This window comes from Caretta caretta, chromosome 4 (assembly GCF_965140235.1).
Source record: "Caretta caretta isolate rCarCar2 chromosome 4, rCarCar1.hap1, whole genome shotgun sequence".
Classification (NCBI taxonomy): Eukaryota; Metazoa; Chordata; order Testudines; family Cheloniidae; genus Caretta; species Caretta caretta.
This window is the reverse complement of record NC_134209.1, coordinates 43484928-43508749: the sequence shown is the minus strand read 5'-3', so window position 1 is coordinate 43508749 and position 23822 is coordinate 43484928. Positions and strand designations below refer to the sequence as shown.

The 23822-nt window shown below is 41.5% G+C and overlaps 1 protein-coding gene across 4 annotated transcripts in view; it reads right to left on the bottom strand.

Moving 5' to 3' along the window:
- Nucleotides 1-23822, bottom strand: part of MCUB (mitochondrial calcium uniporter dominant negative subunit beta) — a 70370-nt gene that overhangs the window by 23761 nt on the left and 22787 nt on the right. Inside the window, exon 1 of one of the 4 annotated variants that reach the window (XM_075127574.1) lies at nt 18474-18539. The exons of 2 other annotated variants lie outside the window; for them this stretch is intronic. Coding sequence is in view for 1 of the 2 variants with exons in the window: in XM_048847607.2 (XP_048703564.1) it covers nt 4876-5169 (294 nt within the window). In the remaining variant the exon portion in view is untranslated. Of the gene's footprint in view, nt 1-4875; nt 5185-18473; nt 18540-23822 lie in introns of those variants that run through there. One more of the 4 variants, XM_048847607.2, reaches the window with a different exon arrangement.

The following is a 23822-nucleotide window of genomic DNA, read 5'->3' as shown; positions in this document are numbered from 1 at the left end:
ACATAAGTCATACTCGCACAGGTCAAGGAAGAAACTATACCGTACTTCACACTGATTTAAGAAAATATATTTAAGCATGAAGTTAAATATTCTCCTTTCCAACCTGCACAGTAAAGCCACAATGCAGTTCAGCTGATGGATATATTATTCCCATCTTTTTGGGGGACTACATCATATTACAATTTATGACCATGAATTTAAAAATGGTTTTCAATCTTATCCTTTCTCCATAGTCTATTGCACTCCTTCTCTATTGTCTCTCTTCCTCATGCTCCAATGCGTCTCTCCTTGATCCTTCTCTCCCCACAGCCTCCCTCCCCATGGGTGAAACCTTGTCACCATTTAAGTCAAAGACAAAACCCCTAGTGTCCAACTTTGAACCTTCCATCACTCTTTTCCTCCTGCTAGGTTCCCCATCCCTCTCTTCTTTCCCATAGGGAGAGGAAGGAACAACGAAAGTAGCTTCTGAAGGATTTAAGGTTTCAGAGAGCTGGCAGTGTCATCCACTTTCAAGAAAGCTTACAGTCAGACATTTATAGTCCTCAAACTACAAAGAATCTATACAATCTTTACAATCTATTTTATTCTGTGATCCAGAGGGAGGCTCAAATCAGGATGAGTCAGACAGTGACAGGAAAGGATTATAGCAAGAAAATATACTTGCTTCTAATCAGGAGGTAAAGTCTACATCTGAGAACTGCACCATCTGTCTTTGAACAGTCTAAAAATGAATTTAACAGACAGGAAGTATTCAAGTTGTTCCACAGAACAGATCTCTGTTCTTGAGGTCTGCTTCTATGGACAAGGACCCTGACCAGAGAAAAGCTGTTGCAATCTTTGACTTTAAAACTAATGAAAAGAGACTTTCTTCTTAAAAAGAGGTTTAGAGTATGTCCTATTAGATAATCAGCCCGGCTGCCCCTCCCTCTGCAAATGGTTGGGAAAGAACTTGGCATAAGACATGTTAATTGGCTCCATCCCTATTAAAAAAATAATTCAGCTCATCTCTAGCAATAGCAAAGTTCTTAAGACTGCCTGATAAGGTAAAGCTATCATTTTTGCCTTTGCTTGTATTTCAGCAGAGATGAGTTAACAGAAAAGAAAAATACGAGTGCAAACCATCAGCTTAACCTGTTCATCCAATGTTGTCTGTTGCTTTACTGACGTTCTACCTAACTCACTCATTTTATTTCTGAAGAGCTTCTCAGATATCTGAAGTGTATTCTAGAAGACAGTAAAACAATTCTGAGTAGCAAATCAAACTGGTTTTTCAATTAAAAGTGACATTTTGTTTCGTTATTTAAATTGTATTAAAAATATTCAAAAAGTTTTTTTAAAAAAACCCATAAAAATGGAACTAAACGTTCAAATTTTATTCAACCCAAAATGAATTTTACACTTTTTGGTTCACTGAAATTTGTTCAGAATATCTGCATTTTGGACCGACTGCCACCCACAATGTTGTTTTAATTTTTATTTTTTTTGGCTGGCCAGCAAACCAAAAAAGTTCTTTGCAGAGCTCTATCATTTACACTTATATATTTTTTTTCAAACTTCACATTTCCAGAACATTTTACGACAAGTTTTGATAAGTGATTTGTAGAATCTAATATATCAGTGCTTTATCTTCAAGGGCTGGCCCAGTTAGAATGTGCTATAAGAACATGTATCCCGGATGCAGGGCTCCTTCTCCATGGAAACATGGATCTTGGAAACAAATGTAGGTTTCGGTTGAACGCTTTTTTTACTCTGCTTCAGAATCACTTCCTTCAGGGTCGTCATGTCAATGGGGCAGGCAGCAAGGTCAATGCTCCCAGTGTGTCTGATCCATGTTGTGGGAGAAGGAACTGCAGCAGCCCTGGAGTGTTTTTATTTGTTGCACATGGACAGCGGGACAATAGGGATTCCACTTGACTCCTGACAGCATGGAAGGAATCACTGACACTCCAGACACATGATGAAGAGTGGACAGGTGGATGTCTGAGGCCCCTTCTAGGGTTTTGCTTTGGGTTTGTTTTTGGTGGTAGGAGGCACACAAAGAAGAGAAGGAGTGGTGAACAAGGAGAGGTAATGTACAGACAGTGAAGAAGAGTTAAACAATGAAGGGCAACAGAACTGATAGAAGAGACAATCAAGGAATAAAAGTACCAGAAGAGAAAAAACATGGACAAAAGCCCATCCTGCCAGGAGGGGTGGGGAGGGGTCTTAATCCGTCACAGACAATATGCACTACCACCCACAGAGAGCAGACCAGACACTAGGAAGTGCAGAAGCATCAGGAACTAAGGCAGTGGTTATCACCAGTGGAGCTACTCTCCTCAATGACAGTTATCATTCAGCTTTTCATCTCCTGCTGCAGTCACAGATCATCTGAAGATAACCCCCTTGGGACCACCAAAACCATATGATGGCATAGTCATTCATTAGTGAAGTGCACTACGAGCAACTTATTTTTCTCTTCTACAAAGTCACATCCACCCATCACCCTCAGCGCAAACAATCATCTTCATCTTCTATCAGATACATACTGCATGTCAGCTTTACTTAAACATAATTCAACAAGATACATAGGCATATGCCTAACATTAAGGACAAGTAATCCCAGCGTCCTAATGTATCAGGACCATAATCTTCTCTTCCCCATTATCTCTCATTTAATAAGGCATCAAAAATTAATTTATTGTAACCCCATGACACTAAAAGAAAAAGGGCCATGAATTTTAATTGTAATCTAATAAAATGCACTTCACAACAGTTGAACTTCTGCTTTATCATTAGCATTGTACAAACACTACCATGCACGCCAAAAATAGAATACTTCTTAGTCACACGGAATTGTTAACTGTGCAAGCTTCCGTTGTGCAAGCTTCCATTTCACTCCTATCAAGACCAGCTTTCCAAACCATCAGCAGCTGTGGACTCCAACCCTTCCTGCTTCATTGCTCTTCAGATCCCACCTTTAGCTTACAGTAAGGAAGGGAAGTAAGTAATCCCAGTGGGAAACACAAGACAAAGTGTAAAATTCTACCTACCCACTCACACAAGGTGAGCTGACAAGTAAAACATGAGGGACAGATTCTGTGATGCATCTTTCAAGGGACACAGCTCCAAAAATCACCACCATCTGATGTGGTCCAAAGGTAAATTACAGAAGAAAAGACATCAGAATGTCTGGCTTCTAAAGACACTTCTCCCTTTTTCCTAGTGTATCTGCATTTCCAGGCATCACTTGTCTCACAGAAGTACTTTAAATCTGGAATTTAATGAACACCACACAACTGTCATTTCCTGAGTGACTAGTACTCCTCTACTGCTTTGTTTTTTATAAGGTCTGCCGTTAGGCCAGCTGCAGGCAGAAGCCTTTCCAAAGGCGAAAACATAATTTTCTTTTTGTCCCTTTAACAAGTGATGTAGGACACAGGACCTGCCACACTGGATCAGGTCAATGATCAATCTAGTCCAATACTCAGTCTCTGACAGTGGCCAGTACCAATATACAGATGTACGGTTCAGCAACTCTTACAGTGGAAAGTTACAGAATAACCTACCTATGGGGAAAGTTAGTGGTTAGCTTATGCCCTGAAGCATCAAGATTTAAAATCCTTTTAAATGTTACTGTGAATGTTCTTGTGGGTCACAGAAGTGTCTAATACTTTTTTGAACTCTGATAATATACAGATCTTAGCTGTTTATTAGAAAAAGGATCCAAAGAGGGCTGGAAGGAAACCACAAAGAGCCAAAGCAACAAATGTTTGTTGGCTGACAGAGAGAAAAAAAGAGGGGTAGAAAATTTTAAGGAAAGTTTGATTGGAAGTAAGATGCAAACTGAGCACATGCTTTGGAACAAAATTGGGGGGGGGGGGGAGTGAAGACATGCTATATTTTAAATTTAGACTCAGAGGATAAAAACATAACAAGATTAGCCTATTTAAAACCTCAATACAAGCCTGGAATTTATCAAAACCTAGCAGCCGATGAATGGGGACAAACAAAAATGCCAAGAAAACAAACCAGACTAGAGAAAGAAGAAAACGAGATTACTTTCCTGTAAGTGAAGGTTCTTCGAGATGCGTGGTTCCTATCTGTATTCCACTGAGGGGTTATATGTGCAAGCATCATGCGCCTGGAGCCAGAGCTTTTGAAAGTAGTACTGTTTGGCAGTCCGCACATATGCCCTGTGCCACCTCGTAGTCTCACCCAAGGCGATAAAGGGCGCTGCGGGCTACTGGCATCTCCAGTTCCTTCTCTACCACAGGGCTGTTGACTCTGCAGCAGAGGGGAATTTCTGGAGGGTGGGATTGGAATGCATATTGGGACCACACATCTCAAAGAACTTTCAGTTACAGGTAAGTAACCTCATTTTCTTCTTTGAGCGATGGTCTCCACTGTATTCCACTGTGGGTGATTAACAAGCAGTACCTATGTGGAAGGATGTTGTGAGGAGATTGTGGAACAGAAGACTGCTGCTCCAAATGAAGGGTGCATCGCAGAATCATGCACTATATTGCACTTATATTCCAATTGATTTATTTTATAATTATATGGTTAAAATGAGAAAGTAATCAATTTTTCAGTAATAGTTCGCTGTGACACTTTTGTATTTTTAGGTCTGATTTTGTAAGCAACTCATTTTCAAGTGAGGTGAAACTTGGGGTTCTCAACCTTTCCAGACTCCTGGAAGGGGTACAGTACTCTGGAAAGGTTGAGAACTACCGGTCTAGGGTATTGGCTATTCTCCACAGCAAATCCTCGAACTAGTCATCTGATGGGACGAGGGGATTGAAGAGGCAGCTGGATCTGGACAAGATGAGGGATGCTTCTCCTGATCCATTGGGCTAATCGCTGCGTCGTCCAGCACTACATTGGAATGCCTACCTGACGAGGATTGTGATGGTGAAGTGGTGGAGTCCTCCCGAACTGAGCAGGTTTGTTTGGAGAATAAATATTGGGGCCACTCCAGTATGGCCAGCCCTGTTGACCCTGCTGTTGCACAGCCTGTGACAGCGGTGCCAGATACCAACTTTGCCAAAAAGGCAAGGTGGCAAACTGCCATTGTGCTGTTGGCACCTTCTGATAGTTGTGCCTCTGGAATGGGAGCAGTGGACCACATCGGACATCTGTATAGTCAGAATCACAGGAGTCAGAAACCTCACTAAATGGCGGTGCCATCAGAACTGCAGGAATGGGAGGTGGCAGGAACAGCTGGAGAAGGGTCCCTTTGACTTGGTGATCAGATTAGGGGTTGTGGAGACCATAGTCCCTAGAGTGAGAATAACTCATGGGGACCCAAGGCACTTCTGAGTGTCCGAGGGGTCAGTGGTATCCATTCTGCTGGAGGAGTTGGTATTGGGAACTGCATCTGTCTGGACACCAAAGGTTCCCAAGATGCTGGTGGAGTTGCCGGTCCGTAATTGGTACTAACGGATCCAGCAATCGGTGCAGCCATTTCTTGGTCTTGTGAGACTTGAAATGTGTGGTTCCTTCATAGTCAGAAGTAGTAGAGAGTGCCGAGTAGTGTTTAGACTTGAAGGAAGACTTACTGCCATGCTTATGTGCATGCTTCCTTGGTTCATGGCTAGGCCCTAGCGCAGGGTCCTTAGCACTGGTACTGGCGGAGCCTGATGGAGGTTCTGCAGCAAGAGGACATTCTTTGCCTGTTCAGGCCAATGTACAGGGCGGGTTCCCTGGCCAGGATCTGATGCTGGACCCCTGACCGCCTCCATAAAATGTTTCCTGAGATGGAAAGTCTGGTTCTCCTGAGTACAGGCAGGAAAGGAGAGGCAGATACTGCACCTGGCCGCAATGTGTGCTTCCCCCAAGCAGTACAAACAGCGCTGATGCTCGTAACTGATGGAAAAAGTGAGGGCAGGAAGCACAGGTTTTGAACCCCAGCATCTTTGGCATAATCCATTACCCAGGTCTGGATACCACGTGGGGATGGGTGGGAAGTTTGGCAGGAAACACCGTCGAAGCAGCATCCCAAGTCCTAAATTAGGTAAGAAAGGAAGAATTGAACAAAAAGAAAATGCAGAACAAATAAAAAAATCTAAGCTACAAGGATAGTTTTGAAAAGTGCATCACCACGATGATAGGAATAGAAGCTCCGACTCGGGCCATGCGGCGGTGATAAGAAACTAGAGACTCCAGTGGTTTGCCGCACCCTATCTCACCTCAGGCAAGACCACGAGGCAGCGCAGGGCACACGTGCAGACCGCTGAACAGTACTACTTTCAAAAGCACTGGCTCCAGGTGCATGGCACATATGCCTCAGTGGAATACAATAGGGACCATCACTCGAAGACGAACAGAACTGCTTTGAGAGAGGAGGGCACAGAAGCCACAGCAAACCCAATAATAATCAACAGGTTTAAGAGCCTCTTGCTTCACTGCACTCCTTGGAAAACAGTGCAACAAGTCAGGTTTATAGACATTACAATAGCAACAGTAACATTACACTTCAGAAGGCAGCTTCATTCTAAGCCTCTATTTTCAGGGGTTTATAAATATTCTAGACAATTTAATCCCCTCTCCCCTTGATCTGAAGTAGCCCAAATCTAATGATCTTCCAGACATACTGCCAGGCCTATCTATTTACTTGGAAAAGGGAGAATTGTTGGGAGAAATTGTTTTGCTGGTGCAATAGCTGCTATTTTAATAGGACTGTTTTTTGAAGTTATGTCAAAGGGGCCTAGAGTATACATTAGTGCCTGAAATATGGACAAATAACGGAAATTTATCATTATTTAAGTAAAAAGAAGTTTACATTTTCCTCATATAGCTAGAGCTAATCAGATTCAGTGAAAGTAATTGCTGATTTAATTGAAGTCTGAATTTTTAATGAATTGATTGAACTACATGCACATTGTTTCCTGCACAACTTAGACTGGCTGCGGAAAATAACTTTGTTTTTTCATTTTGATTAATTTAAAGCTTCCTCTGGACCATATCTGAATCATGTGAATGGAAGGCAGAGTGACGGGGTTCTAGAAGATAATCTTACACAGTATCTATCTTTCCTCTTTTACTGTAGAATGTTTTAATATGCTGTGGCATTTTGCTAGATACTAAAATCAATGTATCTGATGCTTCCCTGTGCTGTAATTTTTTAAATTAATTTTTAGGAGTACTTGCTATGTTGTTTTAATATAAGACCCAGAGTTATTTGAGGATTATATGAGGTGATTTTCCCCCCAGAGTTATTGGGTTGTTTTTTTCTTGACATCTTCATTATTGGTTGCTAAACCAATAAGGTTATTTATTACTCTATCTGGAAATGATAACTATATTTTTAAAGTTCAAACAGTAGTGATATATGTTCCCCAAGAGGACTGCATGTGTCATGTCAAGTTTGAACAAAAAGGCTTGGGAAAAAAGTTAAACTGTTTGGAACAAAAGTTACACACTGATATTTTCAAAGTAATCACTAAAAACACACACAGCTGCACAGATCTAGAAAGAGTGGACCAAATTCTGCTCTCAGATAGGGAGTTTAAATCCTGATTTGCTCCACTGAAAGCAATACAGAAGAGCACAAATTGGCCTAGTAAGCACACAGGACAATAGACACCACCATGTTTAGGTTCAATAAATATTCATTCATTGAACGAGTTACATTTTCACAGTTTGTCTTCTCTAAAAAACTCCCAACTCCCTCCTCCCAGATAATTAAAATATAAAAAACCCGGTGATACTATACCATTATGAATGCAATTCAGATGATGAAATACCAGGGTTCTTAGAACCACTCTGACACTTTCTTCACAAATACCATGACACTACGCTTAACATCATGTCCCCTAATGCAAAATCCTACCCACAGCGCATCATTGCTACCCACAGCGCAGTCTCGCTACCCATACACCACTATCCTAGATGTTCAAGTATCTGGACAATTTGCTTATTCCTGGGAGACATGGTGCTTGATGGCTATTCCACGTTTCTAGTTTATGTAGATTGCAGATATTAGAGGAAGGCAGAATGTGTAGATTGCAAAGATGCAATATTATTTTTTTAAAAATAAACAGAACGCAAACTGGTAACTGAAAGGCATGCAGATGACATGGCAATGCGCCTGGTATAAAAACTTGACTCGGAAAAGTGGATCCGTTTAGTTTGGACTTAGCTAATGTGCTAGCTAAACCGGATATAAACTCAGCCTTTTTCCTAACTAGAGCATAGGCTAGAACTTGACCAGTTAAAGGAGTTACCCGGCATCTATGCTGGGGAAAAGTTGAGTGGAGATTAATCTTAAGTAGCACAAAAGCTAAGATCAACCTAACCGCAACCACTTCTCCAAGTCAAGACAATCCCCTGGATAGATCAGGTAAGTAATTAAAAGGACACCGAAAGGCTAGAGAATGGGTAAAATTTTTCCTGATATTACAAGGGACATTAAAATTTCCAGGCAGACACGGCAACTGGCAGAAGAAAAGCAGAATAGGAGCACTGAAACCCAAAAGCTTAACAAGACCTCCAAAGAGTTAAAGCAGTATCTGCTCACGTGCTTATGCAAATCAAAAGAAAAGGCGTTCCCTTATGTGGAATATTAATGAGAGTGCATATATATGCCTTTTTTGTGAAGTATGGCCATGGTACTAATTAATGGATGGCAAAAACACTTTTTTACAGCATGGCAGAGTTAAAAAAAAAAACCCCAAACTCTTCGTTAATATGCTCGGATTGCCAAAAAAGTCTGTTTCTAGACAGCTCCTCTACCCACCCCGTTATCTCACCACGGAAGTAATGGTAACAGCACTGATTGTTCTGCCCCCAAACACGATGTTCCGTATCCATCTTAAGAGATCCAGCACAGACAATTTCGGGCTTAAAGAGAAATTCTGGGGAAAACATTCCTATGTGACCTTTTGGACGCAGGACTGAATTTGAGAATAGGTGTCACATAGAGGTTTTAGAATGAATTTGGTTCTGACAGTGTCGCAAATGCTAAATGCATTCTTTCCAGGATAGTCTCTCTGAGCAAAAAGACAAGTCAAAGATGGAACTAACAAGAAATGGAGATAGAGAGCTTCAAGCAGAGAAGGTTGAAAGGCTAGGCGAAGCTCAGAACATCCAGCAGGCAGATGAAATGTGACTTCATGTCAATAACAGAGTGCCTGTCATAGACAATGATTTTCTTGCAGCAAATCACGAGGTCACTTGGCCTTGTAAAGTGAAAAAAAATACAAAAAAGGAAATACAAGTTGAGGATTTACCATAGTTGAAAATTATAGATATTGTTAGCGATCTGAGCAGCTCGCCAGTAGCTAAAAAGATGCGACACTTACTAAATAAAGTTGCTTAATATAAAATTATCACCTTTGCAAAAAGAGAACCACACACACAAATTTAAGACAGCAAAATCCATTACTGACTTCTAAAAAAAAAGAGAGAGAGAGCACGCGCACGCCATATATACTCTCTCACCTACATGTTTTTTAATCTGCTGCTTATTTGGGATCCAAATTATCAGGGCATGGAGCCTCTCCACTCATTCCCCACACACTGAAGGCACTGGAGAATTCATACGGTGCTCCCTGCTAGCACCTCTGCCCACACTAGCTACACAAAGAGGGTTGGGGGATGGAGTGAGGGCAAGGCCACAACCCTCCGACCCATACCCTGTCCAAAGGTGGAAGACCTCCCAATAAAGCAGGTGCACACCTGCGTTTGTGGGCGCCTAGAGTATTTTTTTTAATCTATGGGTTCTACTCGACATTATGAAACACAGAAGCACCTCCTGCTAATAGAGGGACTTTCCTTGCATGCTCCAAAACTTAGTAGGTTCTCCCTGTGTAGGGTCAAAACTCAACCTCTTTTGGGGGCGCTGACTTTATTAACCACAAAAACTGAACAATTAGACATCATGAAGTCAAATCAAAGCCTTCTTCCTCAAGCCTGACTACTACTGGGATTCGTAGTCAGCCCACACCTTAGGTCATTTCTGCATCTCACTCAATGTCCATGTTAGGATTACTTCACTCAGAAGCCTGTTCCGCCCTGCTAGCAGGCACTTCCTCCAGGCTTCATGTTGCTGGCAGGATTTGCAGGGCAAATTTCTTGATAAATACAGATTGTGAATATATACAATATAACCTCCGGGACGGGGGTGGGAGAGAACCCTTTAAGTGCCTAAGTATGTGTGTGTTAGTTCATGAAGCATTCTGCCATAGAAACATCCTGTAATGGAGTTGAAACCAATTGGGATTCAGAGTGCAATATGCCAGTACTTGGAGATGAGACCTTTATAGTATAGCAGGCACACTCTGCAAGACATTTATTGACTTGAATGTTGATGATTCCCTTTCTTCCATAAACAGGTAATTATATCACGACAAAGCCAGAAAGGATACGGAGAAACATAATAAATAGAAGCAATGCACATATTCAAAGAATGGCCCTTTCTGAAAACATTACCCTTTGTTAGGGGATGTGGTGTTTCCCTTTAAATCATAATTTATACATAACTAGACATGCAATGCTCTGCATCAGCCACATGGGAAACCAGCTCATTTGTTAGCTATCTGCCCACAGACACTAGAATTAGAGACAGTTTGTAATAGCTAGTGCACTGAACCCAAGCTCTCACGGTAAAATAAAAGTTAAGCTGCCTCCGCCTCCTTCATTTTAAGTCTCCTATAATAAGAAAAAAACCTCCCTCACACACAAAAGTCTGAATCCAGTTCATAGTATGCAGGAGTCCATCTCACTAAAACCACCACCACAGCTGGCAATCTCAACAAAGAATCACACTTAGTTATTTGAGGTGCTTTTCATCTTGGTATCTAAGCCCAGAAGATGGAATAAGCATGAAACATCAATTACCCTCTCACCGGCAGAAACAATCCCTCCAGCTCAGAACTAGGACTATTCATGGAATGGTATGAGTGCATTATCTCTAGATGTTATACAATATAACAAGTTTAGACAAAGGCTAGTCAAACGACTGCTTTACTGAACCGCTCATATACAACTCACCTCCTAGCCCCCGCACTCCTCCCAAGTGCTTTCCCAGTTGCTGTTTCCACTCCTTACTCTGCTCACTAACTTCCATTACAGAGAGTGGAAGAGACTGCACGGCTGTTGCCATACTACATCTCTGCTGTTAAAAGGGCTTCAAATTTCTAGATTTGTCACTCTATCCACAAGCACTCAATCCACTGTAAAAACAGCTTGGAAATACGAAGGTTATTTCACCTTGATTTCCAAGAGCATTAACTATCATTGTAATTAACTTCATTGTAAAATCATTCCATATTACCCACAATGCACATCTCACAGGGAAAATGAGATAATGATGCTGGCTGAATATGAATGATGCCTTGAAAAACACGTCCAAAAACTCTTCTCTCAGCAGCTTTGTACTAGAGAGGCCCACAAATCAGCAGGCAAACAACCAGCAGCTCAATTCTTTAAAAGTCTGTCACATTATAAAAATAGACACTTGAAAAATTATTACCATAGAGCTTTGTTCCTCCTTACTACCTTTATTAGTTAACTAGGCATCTGCATGCAGATTAAACTGGTTATATTGAAAAAAAATTTTTTTTTTTTTTTTTTAGGTGTGGGGAGACACTTGTAGCATTGGAAACTCAAACCAGTGAACGTTGTGTCTGAGTACCAGAGTCTGACCCTGACCAGAAGTGAGATAAAACAGACATATGTAAACTTACAGCCCAGGCTGAGCAAAATGCAAAACAAAAAAGTATTGGGAAGCTAGTTTTACACGGATAACATCTTTAAAAGAAAGTGACTGAAATGGACAGTGTCCTTTTAAATATACCTACGGGGACACACTTCAAAATTACAACATGCTCTGTAATTAGAAGTAATGGGCACAATTTAAACACACATTTCCAAAACACAAGAAAACTATTTTCAAGCACAGTTATTCTCCAAGAAGTGAATGAGCCATAACATTAAGATTACATGTGTAGGCACTGCTGTAGTCAAGATAACCTTTCCCATATCATCTTTTCCACTTATTAGGGAGAAATAGCAGCTCATCACTGCCATCATCTCGTATCAGATTATAACCACAAGGTTGGGCTTTTGCTAAAAGGATTAAAAACTGTTTAATTACACAGCTAACAAACCCTTGTTGCCATGGATAATTAATAAAAGCTCAAATATTTAATAACCCAGATTCCTTTTATTAGAATTTGTACACCAGTGTGATACTGAGGGACAGATCTCAGTCTGACTAGCCACTCCCACTATAGTCCCTTTTAACCCAAAATTGCCAGTTACAGTGACTGAGTGAAATAAAATAAATATGTTTATACCTGGCAGTGTGCACGATGCTGTGTGATACTTTAAAAACAAAAGCAGGCCATGCATTGAAGTGTATTCAGTTCAAACCAGAAGTTTAAAAAAAACAAACATTGAATAGATCACATTTTAACAAAAATTTCCTCTGGGATCATTCTCCCCTCAAATTCACAGCAGACATAATCTCTCTCGCTATCCCCTCCACCAGCTAGTGGGCATCTGAGTGTGTAGAACACATAAAAGAAATACTGGCATTTAGTGCTGAATGCAGTGAAAGCTAGGCTCATTCTTGTCTCTTCATGGTGTGAGTTCTACAGTTTAGGCCCAGTCCCTATGAAAGCGGTCTTCACTGCTCACAAGCCTTCCCTATTGGTTGACAGTTTCATTGTGACAGAAGATAGTTGCTGGGAGAGGCTGAGGTTACTGAAGGAGAGGTGATCTCTCAGGTACCTAGGGCCAATCACACTGAGATATCTGAATATCAGAAGAACAGTGACCTTAAACTCTAATCAGTGTGGAGACAGTGCAGAGTATGCACAAGTGACAAGCTTCCACATCAGTCACTCTCTTCCTTCCTCTCAAATATGTGTGTACACACACACACTTTCCATAATACAGAAAAAAGATTCTGCCCTCTCAAATATGGGCTACAGTCAAGTTAAAATCAAAGTGAACGCTGCAGTGTTACTAACACTCCAGTTTCAGATTCTGGGTCAGGCTGTAGCCATGCCATATTGCCTAAATACTGGGATTTAAGACTACTGCAGTCCCCATTCTGGAACACTCTTTCACCTGTCATTTTTTGAACATTTTTCATAAGAACAATCCAACCACAGTATAAGAACAAAGATGTTACTACAAATGTAGAATATAGGTTTCTCAGTGTAAATATTGTACATCAATTTTTCATAAAAATATGAAGTCTGGGTTTATAAAATGCTCCCTGCACATAACATTACTTCTCCATCTTAGAAGGAATTCAGAGTGAAATAATCACCTTTTTGTTATCCTGCAACCTTATGGAAAATCTTTTCCCAATCTGATCCAACTCTAGTTAGAAAAGATGCAGATGGAGAACTCCTAGGTCATACAAGGGTTTATTCATATGTTGGTGTATGGTTTTTTGGGAGGGGATGAGGGACAACAGGGAGGTGGGTGAATGAAGATGTCACACTTAGGTTCTGCCAATCATAGCAGGAGAGACAAATTGGGGGTGGTAATATATTTTATTGCACCAACTTCTGTTGGTGAGAGAGACAAGCTTACATAGGGCTCTTCAGGGACTGACATGGCTACAACAACACTGCATACAACCACAGCATGGACCTTCCCAGAGGTAAGTTTTCCAGCATGGCGAGAGGCAATTTAGGTAAACAACTGAACTGCACCACACACTTAGGCCCCAAGCCTGTAATTGACTGGGGGTGAGTGAAGGGGTCCACCCACATGGAGTCAAATATAGGTCAATTAAACTTAGGATTTAATAACATGCAGTTATTTCCAAAAGGTGATCACAAGAAATCTGGGTAAATTTAAATTACAATTCATGTGAACAATGGTGCAAAAACTTTTTAGTGATGTTAGCATGGAACAGAGACTTCTTGAAAACAATAATCCATACAAAATAAAAAAAAATTTAAACTAGTGCCTGTGGTGAGAAAAATTGTGTTCAAAATACAGTGATTTGATCAGAAGACAAGCAAAAATACAGAAGTCATGAAAACAATAAGTAGATTTTTTTTTAAGTTAGTGTAGGTATGAAATGCCTACCTCTACAGTAGACATGTTTATTTCCCCATTTTACTGCACAAGAAGAATGGTACAAGAACTGTCACAATATATTATTTTTGTTTGTTTATATGTTTACAGCCAAGAGCACCACTATACTTGAACTGCTTTAGAACAAGATTGCTTGGAGGTACCTGAGCTGAAACTCAGGAAAGCACAGACTGTTTTCTTGTCTGTCACAAAAGGGTTGTTGGAAGAGTTGTTTTTTTTCCATTTCCTCCACCCCTTAACAAAAACAAAAAGGATGGCCTATTAAATTTCAGTTCATCCGCAGAACAATTCCCCACTAATTAACACTAGGAAGCAAACATGATCAATACATGGCACATTTCCAGAGGTACACATTGGGACCAATATTTCTGGGGTGAGGCTTTATATACCAGTAAACAATATGGTATTTTCAACAGAGTTTAACACATCTGATTTCCCCATGGAAGTTTTGTCAGTGCTAATTATCATGTTAAAATAAAACTGCTAGTTAAATTCTCTTACTTTATTCACACCTAAAAATGTTTTGACAGAGAATTCTTTTATATACCACAGCGATAAACTAAATGTGAAAGGTAGGATACAGAGAAGATTGGAATTGCTTGAGTTGTACACATGAATGAGACCTAGTCAGCTATTTATCACAAGATTTACTCTGCCAAAAGCTTATTTACTTAAAGCTTATTTACTAATCTGTCAGTTCAGTTTTTCACTGTCCTACATCACTGTGTAACAAGATACAGATCAACAAATCACATCAGAAATAGATTAGATTTTAAGACCAGAAGGGACCATTGTGATCATCTAGATCAGGGGTTCTCAAACTTCATTGCACCGAAACCCCTTTCTGACAACAAAAATCATGACTGCATGACCCCAGGAGGGGAGAAATCGAAGCCTGAGCCCACCCAAGCCCCACCACCTCAGGTTGGGGGGAGGCAAAGTTGAAGCCCCAGAGCTTCAGCCCAATGCGTTGGGGGGGGGGGGGGGGGATACTGCACACCTCAGGCTTCAGCTTCAGTCAGCAAGTCTAATGCCAGCCCTGGCAACCCCACTAAAATGGGGGTCATGACCCACTTTGGGTTTTCAACCCACAGTTTGAGAACTGCTGATCTAGACTGACCTCCTGCATTGCACAGGCCAAAGAACTCACCCAGTAATTTCTCCATGAAGTCCATAACCTCAGTTTGAGCTAAAACATCCTCTTTTTGAAAGACATCCAGTCTTGATTTAAAGACTTCAAGCTGGAGAATCTACCACATCCCTATGTAAATGGCACTAATTGTTACATTGTCACTTAAAAATGAGGATCATCTTATTTCTCGTCTGATTTTATCTAACGTCAGCTTGCAACCACTGGATCTCATTATGCCTTTGTCTGCTAGATTAAAGAGCCATTTACTACCAGAAATCTCTTCCCCCATGTAGGGACTTAAAAAGCATGATCAAGTCACCTCTTAGTTTATCCAAGAGAAAGTTAAGTAGATCGAACATCTTATGTTTATCACTAAAGGGCAGGTTTTCCAGACCTTGTTTCATTCTTGTAGTTGTTTACTGAACCCTTTCCATTTTTTTAGCATCCTCTTCTAAATGTAAACATAGTAGAACCTGACAAACTATTCCAGTAACAGGGCATGTCTACACTTGCCATTTAAAGCGCAAAAAGACCCTTTTTTTGTGCAAAAGCCATGGGAGCGTCTATGCTTGCCAATGACTTTTTGCAGTGAAACTCAGAAGTTTCACCGCAAACAGAAAACCACCTCCATGAGAGGCATACAGTTCTTATCGGTGATACTTTTGCGGTGATGTCCAAATGAAGACGTGTTCTTCCTGTTTACACAGCTTTTAGCCTCCGGAGGATATCGCACAGCGCCTAGGTGACCATGCTGGCTAGCAGCTCTGCTGCCAGGTAAACAGACATCCGCCCCTGCCCCTGTAAAGCCCTGGGAACTTTGAAACCCCCCTTCCTGTATTCTTGGCAAATGCTCACTTATCATCTGGCCAGGTGACAATGGCTGCTCCATGGAGAAAACAGTCTCCTGCTTGGAGCAATGCTGAGCTACTGGAGCTGATCGGTGGACCCAGGATGCCCCGTGATCACACCTCACTTCCCAAAAGACCTATCCTCAAAATAGAGAGAGCTGCACGGTGGGATAGCTGCCCTCAATGCGCCGCTCTCATCTGCGATGTAAGTGCTGCAAATGTAAACACGATCTGATGCGTGTGGAAGTAGGTGAGAACACAAACCAGCGCTTTTCTTTTACCGGTTCCCTACCACCAGTGAAACTGACAGTGCAAACACTCTGCAAGTGTAGACATAGCCACAGTCTCACTAGTTCCTATACAGAGGTACTACTCCTACTTGAGATTCCCTGTGTGATTTTTCCCTTATTGGATATCCAAGGTTTGCATTCCCTCTTCTGTTTACAGCATCACACTGTGAGTTCACTTTCAACAATAATCTATCCTGACCTGTAAACCCTTTTCAGTGTCACTGCATTCCAAGATGCAGTCAGTCCCTATCTGGTAAGTGTGACCTACATTTTTTTGCTCCTATCCTTGCATTTGGCTGTATTAAAAAGCATTTTGCTAAAGCAAGCCCATCTTGACAGAGTACTGGATTGGCACGCAGAAGACTTGGGTTCTATTCCCAGCTCTGCTACAAGCCCGCTGGGTGACTCTGGGCAGGTCATCTCTTTGTGCCTCAGTTTTCCCACCCATGTAAACTAGAGCTAACCTGGTCTGTTGTACAAGAGGGGAAATGGAGGTACACCACCTCATAAATTTCATAAATAATCAGTGAGTGGGGTAATTCACTAGCCTAACTATAGAACAAAATAAGGACAGCCTGGAGGTAATTCTTCTGTTTTTCCTGTAATTAGCAAGATGATTTGTAAAAGAAAGTGGTATTATTATTATTAAGCAATCATCTGTCCCCACCGGGGGGGTGTGTGAAAATTGTTTCTTTTCTTTTTCAGACACTCTACAAGCAAGCTGGCGCCAGCGGAAGAATAACCTATAATACCATGGATCTATGTTTTGTGTTGTTTGTCTGTGGTGTTTGTCTTGTTGCTAGCATTCTTGGGTTTCAATAAACACAAAACCTCATGACATGGGTGGGGGATGGCTTCAAAAGGCTGATCTTGGGGGGAGATGTGTATGGGAATGCAAAATGCTCAACTAGGAGGCCAGCACCTGTATAAAAGCTACCATGGTACCTGGAAATGGAATGGAACGGCAACGAAGGTGGTCCCCACAAGTCCTTTGGGAATAATGAGAAGGGGATTTGCTCACTGGGAATCAATAGAGGGGTGTGTAAAATGGTGTAAATCCAGAGAAGATGTTTGGATGTTCCCCTCCCTGATAGGCCATTGGCTGTGCTTCTCTATGGCCATGGCAAGGGGGTGGACAATTGGGTGTACTGTGTATGCAGTGTTTTGCTGGGAACGTACATATTACTAGTGGGCACAATTACACCAGCTCATAACCAAATTGCACACATCTAAACACTGCTATCTGGACTTTGGTGCACAAATGGATCTGTAAATCTTATTGCTGTCAATAATCGAACCAGGGAATATGGCCTGATTCCATACCAAGTGGTTAAGTTGGTTTCGACAATAACCCATTTCTCTGTGGACATTCAATGGACTTATAATATGGACAAAAGCACGCAAAACCTGTAGGGGCAGCTTGTTGCAACTGGACACATTAAGATCTTGACCCTGTCGAAGGAGGAAAGGCAGTGTTCGGTGGTGGCTCGGATTTTAAACCATATTGCAGTGGTCAGGACTCTTGGTGTTGCCGTGGATTATCATAGCAGCTAGTGTATTGTTAATTGTATTTGTGTGTTACGTTGCATATAAAAACAATCAAGGGGGGCACAACCCCCTAGAGAACAGCCACTAATTATAACCTATAAATAATGTAGTAAGCCCTCCCCACCCTGCAGTGTGCTAGACAACCTGGACCCAACCTTCTTGGGCCTACTATAACGGGAAGTCTGGAACACTAATTGGAAAAGGTGTGGTATGCCCGTACAAGAGAAGGTGCAGGGCACGGTACTACACAAGGGGCAGTGGGACAGATGGAGCATCAACACCTTACACCTTGATGCCTGGTCCTACCAGGAAGTGTGTCACCATATGTCCTTTGCTTTTCCAGGGATACCTGGGCAGGAGGATCCCCCCCCCCAAAAAAAGGGGGGGTGTAGTGTTAGGATATAGATATTCAGGCCTGTCTGTAAAGGCCCATGCTTTAAGGATTTAGGTATAGGTTTATCATTTAGCTAGTTATAGAAGTATAAAAGAAAGGATCTGTGTAAAGGCCTTCTCTCACTGTGACAGTCTGAGGCCCTGTTCTTAGGCTAATGCCTTTGGCCAAGCAGCAGAGGCAGCCATAAGCTGGGAAGCATACGGTAACATCCTCACCTTGAAATAAGGCAATCTGGGGCTGTTAGAAAGGTGATCCGATCTATCACCTCCAGAGAAAGGGAAGAGCCTAGAAGATGTAAAAGGAAATTTAGTTTGATAGTTTTCTGTTTGGTAACAACTCACTTATCAATAGACACAGCTAGGAAACCCCTAGGTCTTTATAGATGTAGTTGTGAAATCCTCACTTCTGAATCGTTTTGTCATTATAGTTCCCCCTTTACTATTATTTATCTGAATGGTCTCTGTCTGGTTCTGTGATTGTTTCTGTCTGCTGTATAATTAATTTTGCTGTGTGTAAATTAATTAAGGTGGTGGGATATAATTGGTTAGGTAAATTTCAGTAGAATGATTGGTTAAGGTATAGACTATATAAATTACGGGCAAACAGGAAGTAAATTGGGATTCAAAAATAAGGAAAAAGGAACTTGGATTTAAGCTTGCTGGAAGTTCACCCCAATAAACATCAAATTGTTTGCATCTTTGGACTTCGGGTATTGTTGCTCTCTGTTCATGTGAGAAGGACCAGGGAAGTGGGAGAGTGAAACAATAAGCTCTCTAACACTAATGACCTCCTTTGCAAAGAACTTTGAGATTTACTGATGAAAAACAGATCAGAGCTGGATATTGTTATTAGCAGCAGTATCAAGTGATCCAGCTCAGTTTGTATAACTGACCTGCCTAATCATTACTTACCACTCTACTAATTTTGAGACTTCTGCAAATTTTACTGGTAATCATTTTATATTTTCTTCAAGATCACTAATGAAAATATTGAATCGCATTTGGCCAAGAACAGATCTCTGCAGGACCTTATTAGAAACACCCCAACTGGATGCAATTCTCCATTTATAATTACCTTTTGTGATCTTCCAGTTAACCTGTCTTTAAATCCATAGACTGGACATGAATAAATTCAGAGAGGATGAAGACTAATACCCGGGCAGCTCGATCAGGTTCCTTCAATTCCAACCTTGTGATTTTCAAACTTTGAATTTAAATGGATTAATATGTATGTTTCTATGCAGTATCTTTCGTACATCAAGTTTTAAGACTCTGCTGACAATCAAATGTAAACTAAAGAGAGAAGAATAAGTTTTAAAGGTGAGATTTTTGTTTTTTTTTCTTTTGCTTTTTTGTTTTTGTTTTTGTGTTTTTAAACAGAACAGCTCACTTAGAGAGTGGATTGAGGGAAAAGGATAAATATTCCCCCTGCTACTCCACACTACTGTTCTCCATTATATATGATTGCATAGTTCCTCACCAAAGTAAGTAAGTAAGTAAATAAATAAATAATAAAAAAATTTCAGCTAGACTCCAGCCTCTCTCAACCGATGAGCAGCTGAATTCCTTTTTTGAAAGTCTACTGGCTGCAGAGATGGGCAATTTCCAAGTAACCAGTAATAGCTCTCTAGCATCGTTCAACAAAAGGCATTCATCTGAAAGCAAAGTCCTTGCTCATCTCGGTTCTGTGATTAATGTCATAAAAGTAACAGTAAATGCAAGAGTCAAAGATTTGAAAGAAATTAATCCATTTACTGTCTTCAGGGGACTCAGCTAATCAGTACTACTAGTAAAGGCAAGCAATGTCAAAACATTGTCTCATTGATAAGGTGTAAAAAGATATATTGTTAGCCATCAAGTTTTACATTTAGCCCAGTGAAAGTGCAAAAGGGAGGAATTGAAATGAATAACCAGCATACAGCCAGTGAACAAAACCTAGGGCAAATTGAGAGTCACCTAGTTCCCACCACTCCTATTGTGAGGCGCTACTTGTGTAATTTCTTCTATCTTCTCACCCTTCCAATATGATTTCCTAAACTCCTTGCAGGGAAAAAACACTCCTTCCCTATTTTTTCCTTTTTTGGGGTTGTATAGGGAGAAAGAGTGTGATAAAGTAGAATGACCTCCCTGACCGCAGCTGCAGAAGCAACTTTGAGGCAGCTAGCACCTGGACTGAGCGTATAGATGCAGACCAGAACGGAGTTAGCCACAGTGTTCATTCTCTCATGGAGACTTCATATTTGTTCTTTCTTCCTTGTTTTCCTTAAACTGAAATAAAATACTTAGTCCGGTCTTGAGTTCAGGGGACTGGACTAGATGATCTATTGAGGTCCTTTCCAGCCCTAAACTTCTATGATCATGCAAGTCCCTCCAGCTCATCCTCCCATACCAGGCCATCCCATCTTCACAGCTAAATAGAGTCCCACTCCTGTAAAGACTTATGCAGATGCTCAGCTTTAAGTAAGTATTTGCCAGATTGGACTAGATGCAACTCCTTCCAGGCCAATCTGACTCTTATGTTGGCAAGTGAGGGTCAGTCAAAAGAAACACAATGGATTGCCTCTCTCCAAGCTTCCAAATGTGCTCCGCCCACATGGTACTTCCAGTATTTGCTGGTCAGGAAGAGAGCTTGAGTCCCAAACTTGAATCCCTCATGTATCACTACCAGGCCAGCTCTTTGACAGTTTTTTATTCCTTGATTGCTTTCCTATTAAATTTAAATAGTTTTCTATTGCACTGTGTCTGTTACGCAGTGGTAATCCTAGCTGCTGTTTGGTTTGGCCCACAAGCAACCTAAGAGTTCACATCTTGGGGGCTCATTTTTGACCAGCTGAACCTAGAGCCTTGTATTTTGTTAGTGGTGAAGAGTAGCTTTTTTCTCCAACATGCAAGATGTTCTGAAATTCCCTTCCCTGTATGTGGGTCATCTCTTTTCCTACACAGTTATCCTATCTCTGAAAAGTATTGAACCATATAGCTTTTTTTTTTTTTTGGTGGGGGTTGGGGTAAATTTTGACCTATAAATTATTTATTATGTAAACTCATATTATAACTGTTGTGCAAATAGGGCCAGATTCTGAGCTGGTGAACATTGGCATGGCACCATTTTGATTGTATCCTCAGCTTCTATAAAACATCACCCAAATAATCTTCAGCGTCTGCCGAAAGAACAGTGATATAGTAATGACAGTTTGTTTGATTTTTTTAGTTACTTGATCTCTCATCAGCACACTGACCAGCTATGTATAAAGGAAGACCTAGCATGTATCACAACACTGCCCCACTGCAACCAACCACAATTAGTCAGTGTAGTAACAAATAAGCAACAACAGAAGTTAATGACAGAAAGAAAAGACCGTAAACTAGATGCAGAATTTTAAATGTTCCAATGTGCCATACGCTTACATTTCTCTGCCTTGTCACTTCACTGAGAAAAGAAAACAGACAGTTTTCAAGGGCCTGGAAGCTTTTCTCAGACTGCATAAAGAAGAAAAACTACAGTTTTGAAGGTTTTCCTCATTGCAGAAAGCTCAGGGTTTCTGAAGCCTTCTCTACCTCTTTACTCCAAATCTGCTCCACTCACATCAGAAACACTCTGCAGTAGCAGAGCAGAAGGAAAATGGATGCATGTAGCTCCCTGAGGCCCATGGCCAGCACGTGAACTGCTGGCTCAGGAAGGCTAGGCTCCAGCCCCTCCCCTTCTGACCGAGGCCCTTCTCCTTTCGTCTCCCGCCTGAGCCCAGGGCCCCCCACCATGGCCATGGGTCCCTGCCCCAGGCTAGCATCCCCAGCCCCAGAGCACCCCCAGCCCTGGAGCACTGGGAGGATGGGTAGGGCAGCCCTAGCGCTCTGCTCCCTCTGCCCTGGCCCTGGAATGTCAGGAGGCGTGGCCCCAGCACATGGGAAGAGCCACAGACTCTCACAGCAATAAGCAGGAGGGGGACTGAGGGCGGAGCATGGGCGAGGCCACACCTGGCTGTTTGGGGAGGCTCAGCCTCCCCCAGCCTATGACACCCAACACCCATGCTGAGGCCTCTCTCTCCTTTGCTTTCCTTTTTTTTTTTTTTTTTAAAAAACAAAACAGTTTTAGCCCAGAACCATACAGAAAATGAAAGTGAGGGATGGCAGGGTCACACACAGGAGTTAGCTACGACCATTGCAATACGAAGGGAAAAGCCTCCAGCTAGTAAACAGCCCCAGCAACATAGGCAGCACTCTCTCTGCCTCTGGAGGCCAGGTCAGGGATAACTCCCTCTGTCCCTTTGCAGGAAAAGAGAAAGGACAATATACTACTACAACAATACACATTTAAATAATAACCATTTTCCTTCATAACATTTAAAGTTTCTCACACATTTGGATCAGAAACTGAGACCATTTCATGTCTTCTTCCCATCTTTTCTCTTTCATACTGTTCCCTATGTTTAACTGCAGCTGAGGATTAAGATAGCTCCCCTTCCTTTATGTTCTCTGCTCCATGAAGTCTCCACCCATTAAGGAGACCACAATTAGGAAATAACTGACCAAAGCAGTGGAGTTTCTATTTATGGCTTACACTGTGAGCACAACACAGTCTCATTTGAAAGCTTTCATATGCTAAGTTTATGCCATTCTCCCAGAGAATGTGGTTTGCACGAGGTTTTGGTGCTATACTGTCATCAGGCAAAGCACCATACATTTTTGGAACCACTTTTTAAAATAGCTTTTCATTCATCTGTTCCCTATTCCTATCTTTTTTTGGGGGGGGTGGGGGTGGGGAGGGAGAGCCAAGATTCTACTACTAACCACCATCCGATGATAGCTTTTGCAATTTGTAAATGCCCACACATACAAATGAGAAACAGAAATTCTAGTTATGCTTTTATGTGAAGTGACACAAAATACTAAGAGTGCTGCAATTTCTGTAGGGGAATGTTTAAGCCCCGAAGCTGCATGCCATTGTCTATATATTTATTCCTTTCTCATTGTCAGAGGGGGTTGTTTTGATAGCTTCACTCTGAAATGGACTTAAAATTTGTGACATTTGCCACTTACAATAAAAACCGGCTACCAACAGCATTTATCAGTTTAGGGGATGTGAAGGATGTGTTACAGTGTAACCAGACTGCAGTATGTGATCACACACATTTTATACAAGTAAAGGTTCAAAAAGTCTAGATTTATATTGCAATAAGTAAATCAGTGGACTTTAAGTCCTTACTTCACAAACGGCATTAAAATGTGACATTTTAAAAGCGTACCCTTTACATGAGTCAGCTCCATTGGAAACAAATATTAAATCAAAACATGTTTTTATACGGCCTCCTTGGGTTTGGGAAGGTGTAAGAACTAACTGAACAATTAAACTGGCAAAGGCATCAGAAGTCCTTTATGCAATGATTGGATTTTGATGACCTACATGGTGGTGCAGCCTCTTTGTACCATGTTGCAGGCATAATAACCAACTGAAGGAGCACTACCTAATGTCAGGGTGAGCCCTGAGGGGTGTGGAGCTGCCACAAGGGCTCTTTTAAACCAGAAGTGGGTGAGCAGCGGAAAACAGAAAAGGGGATATTGCCACCCCTA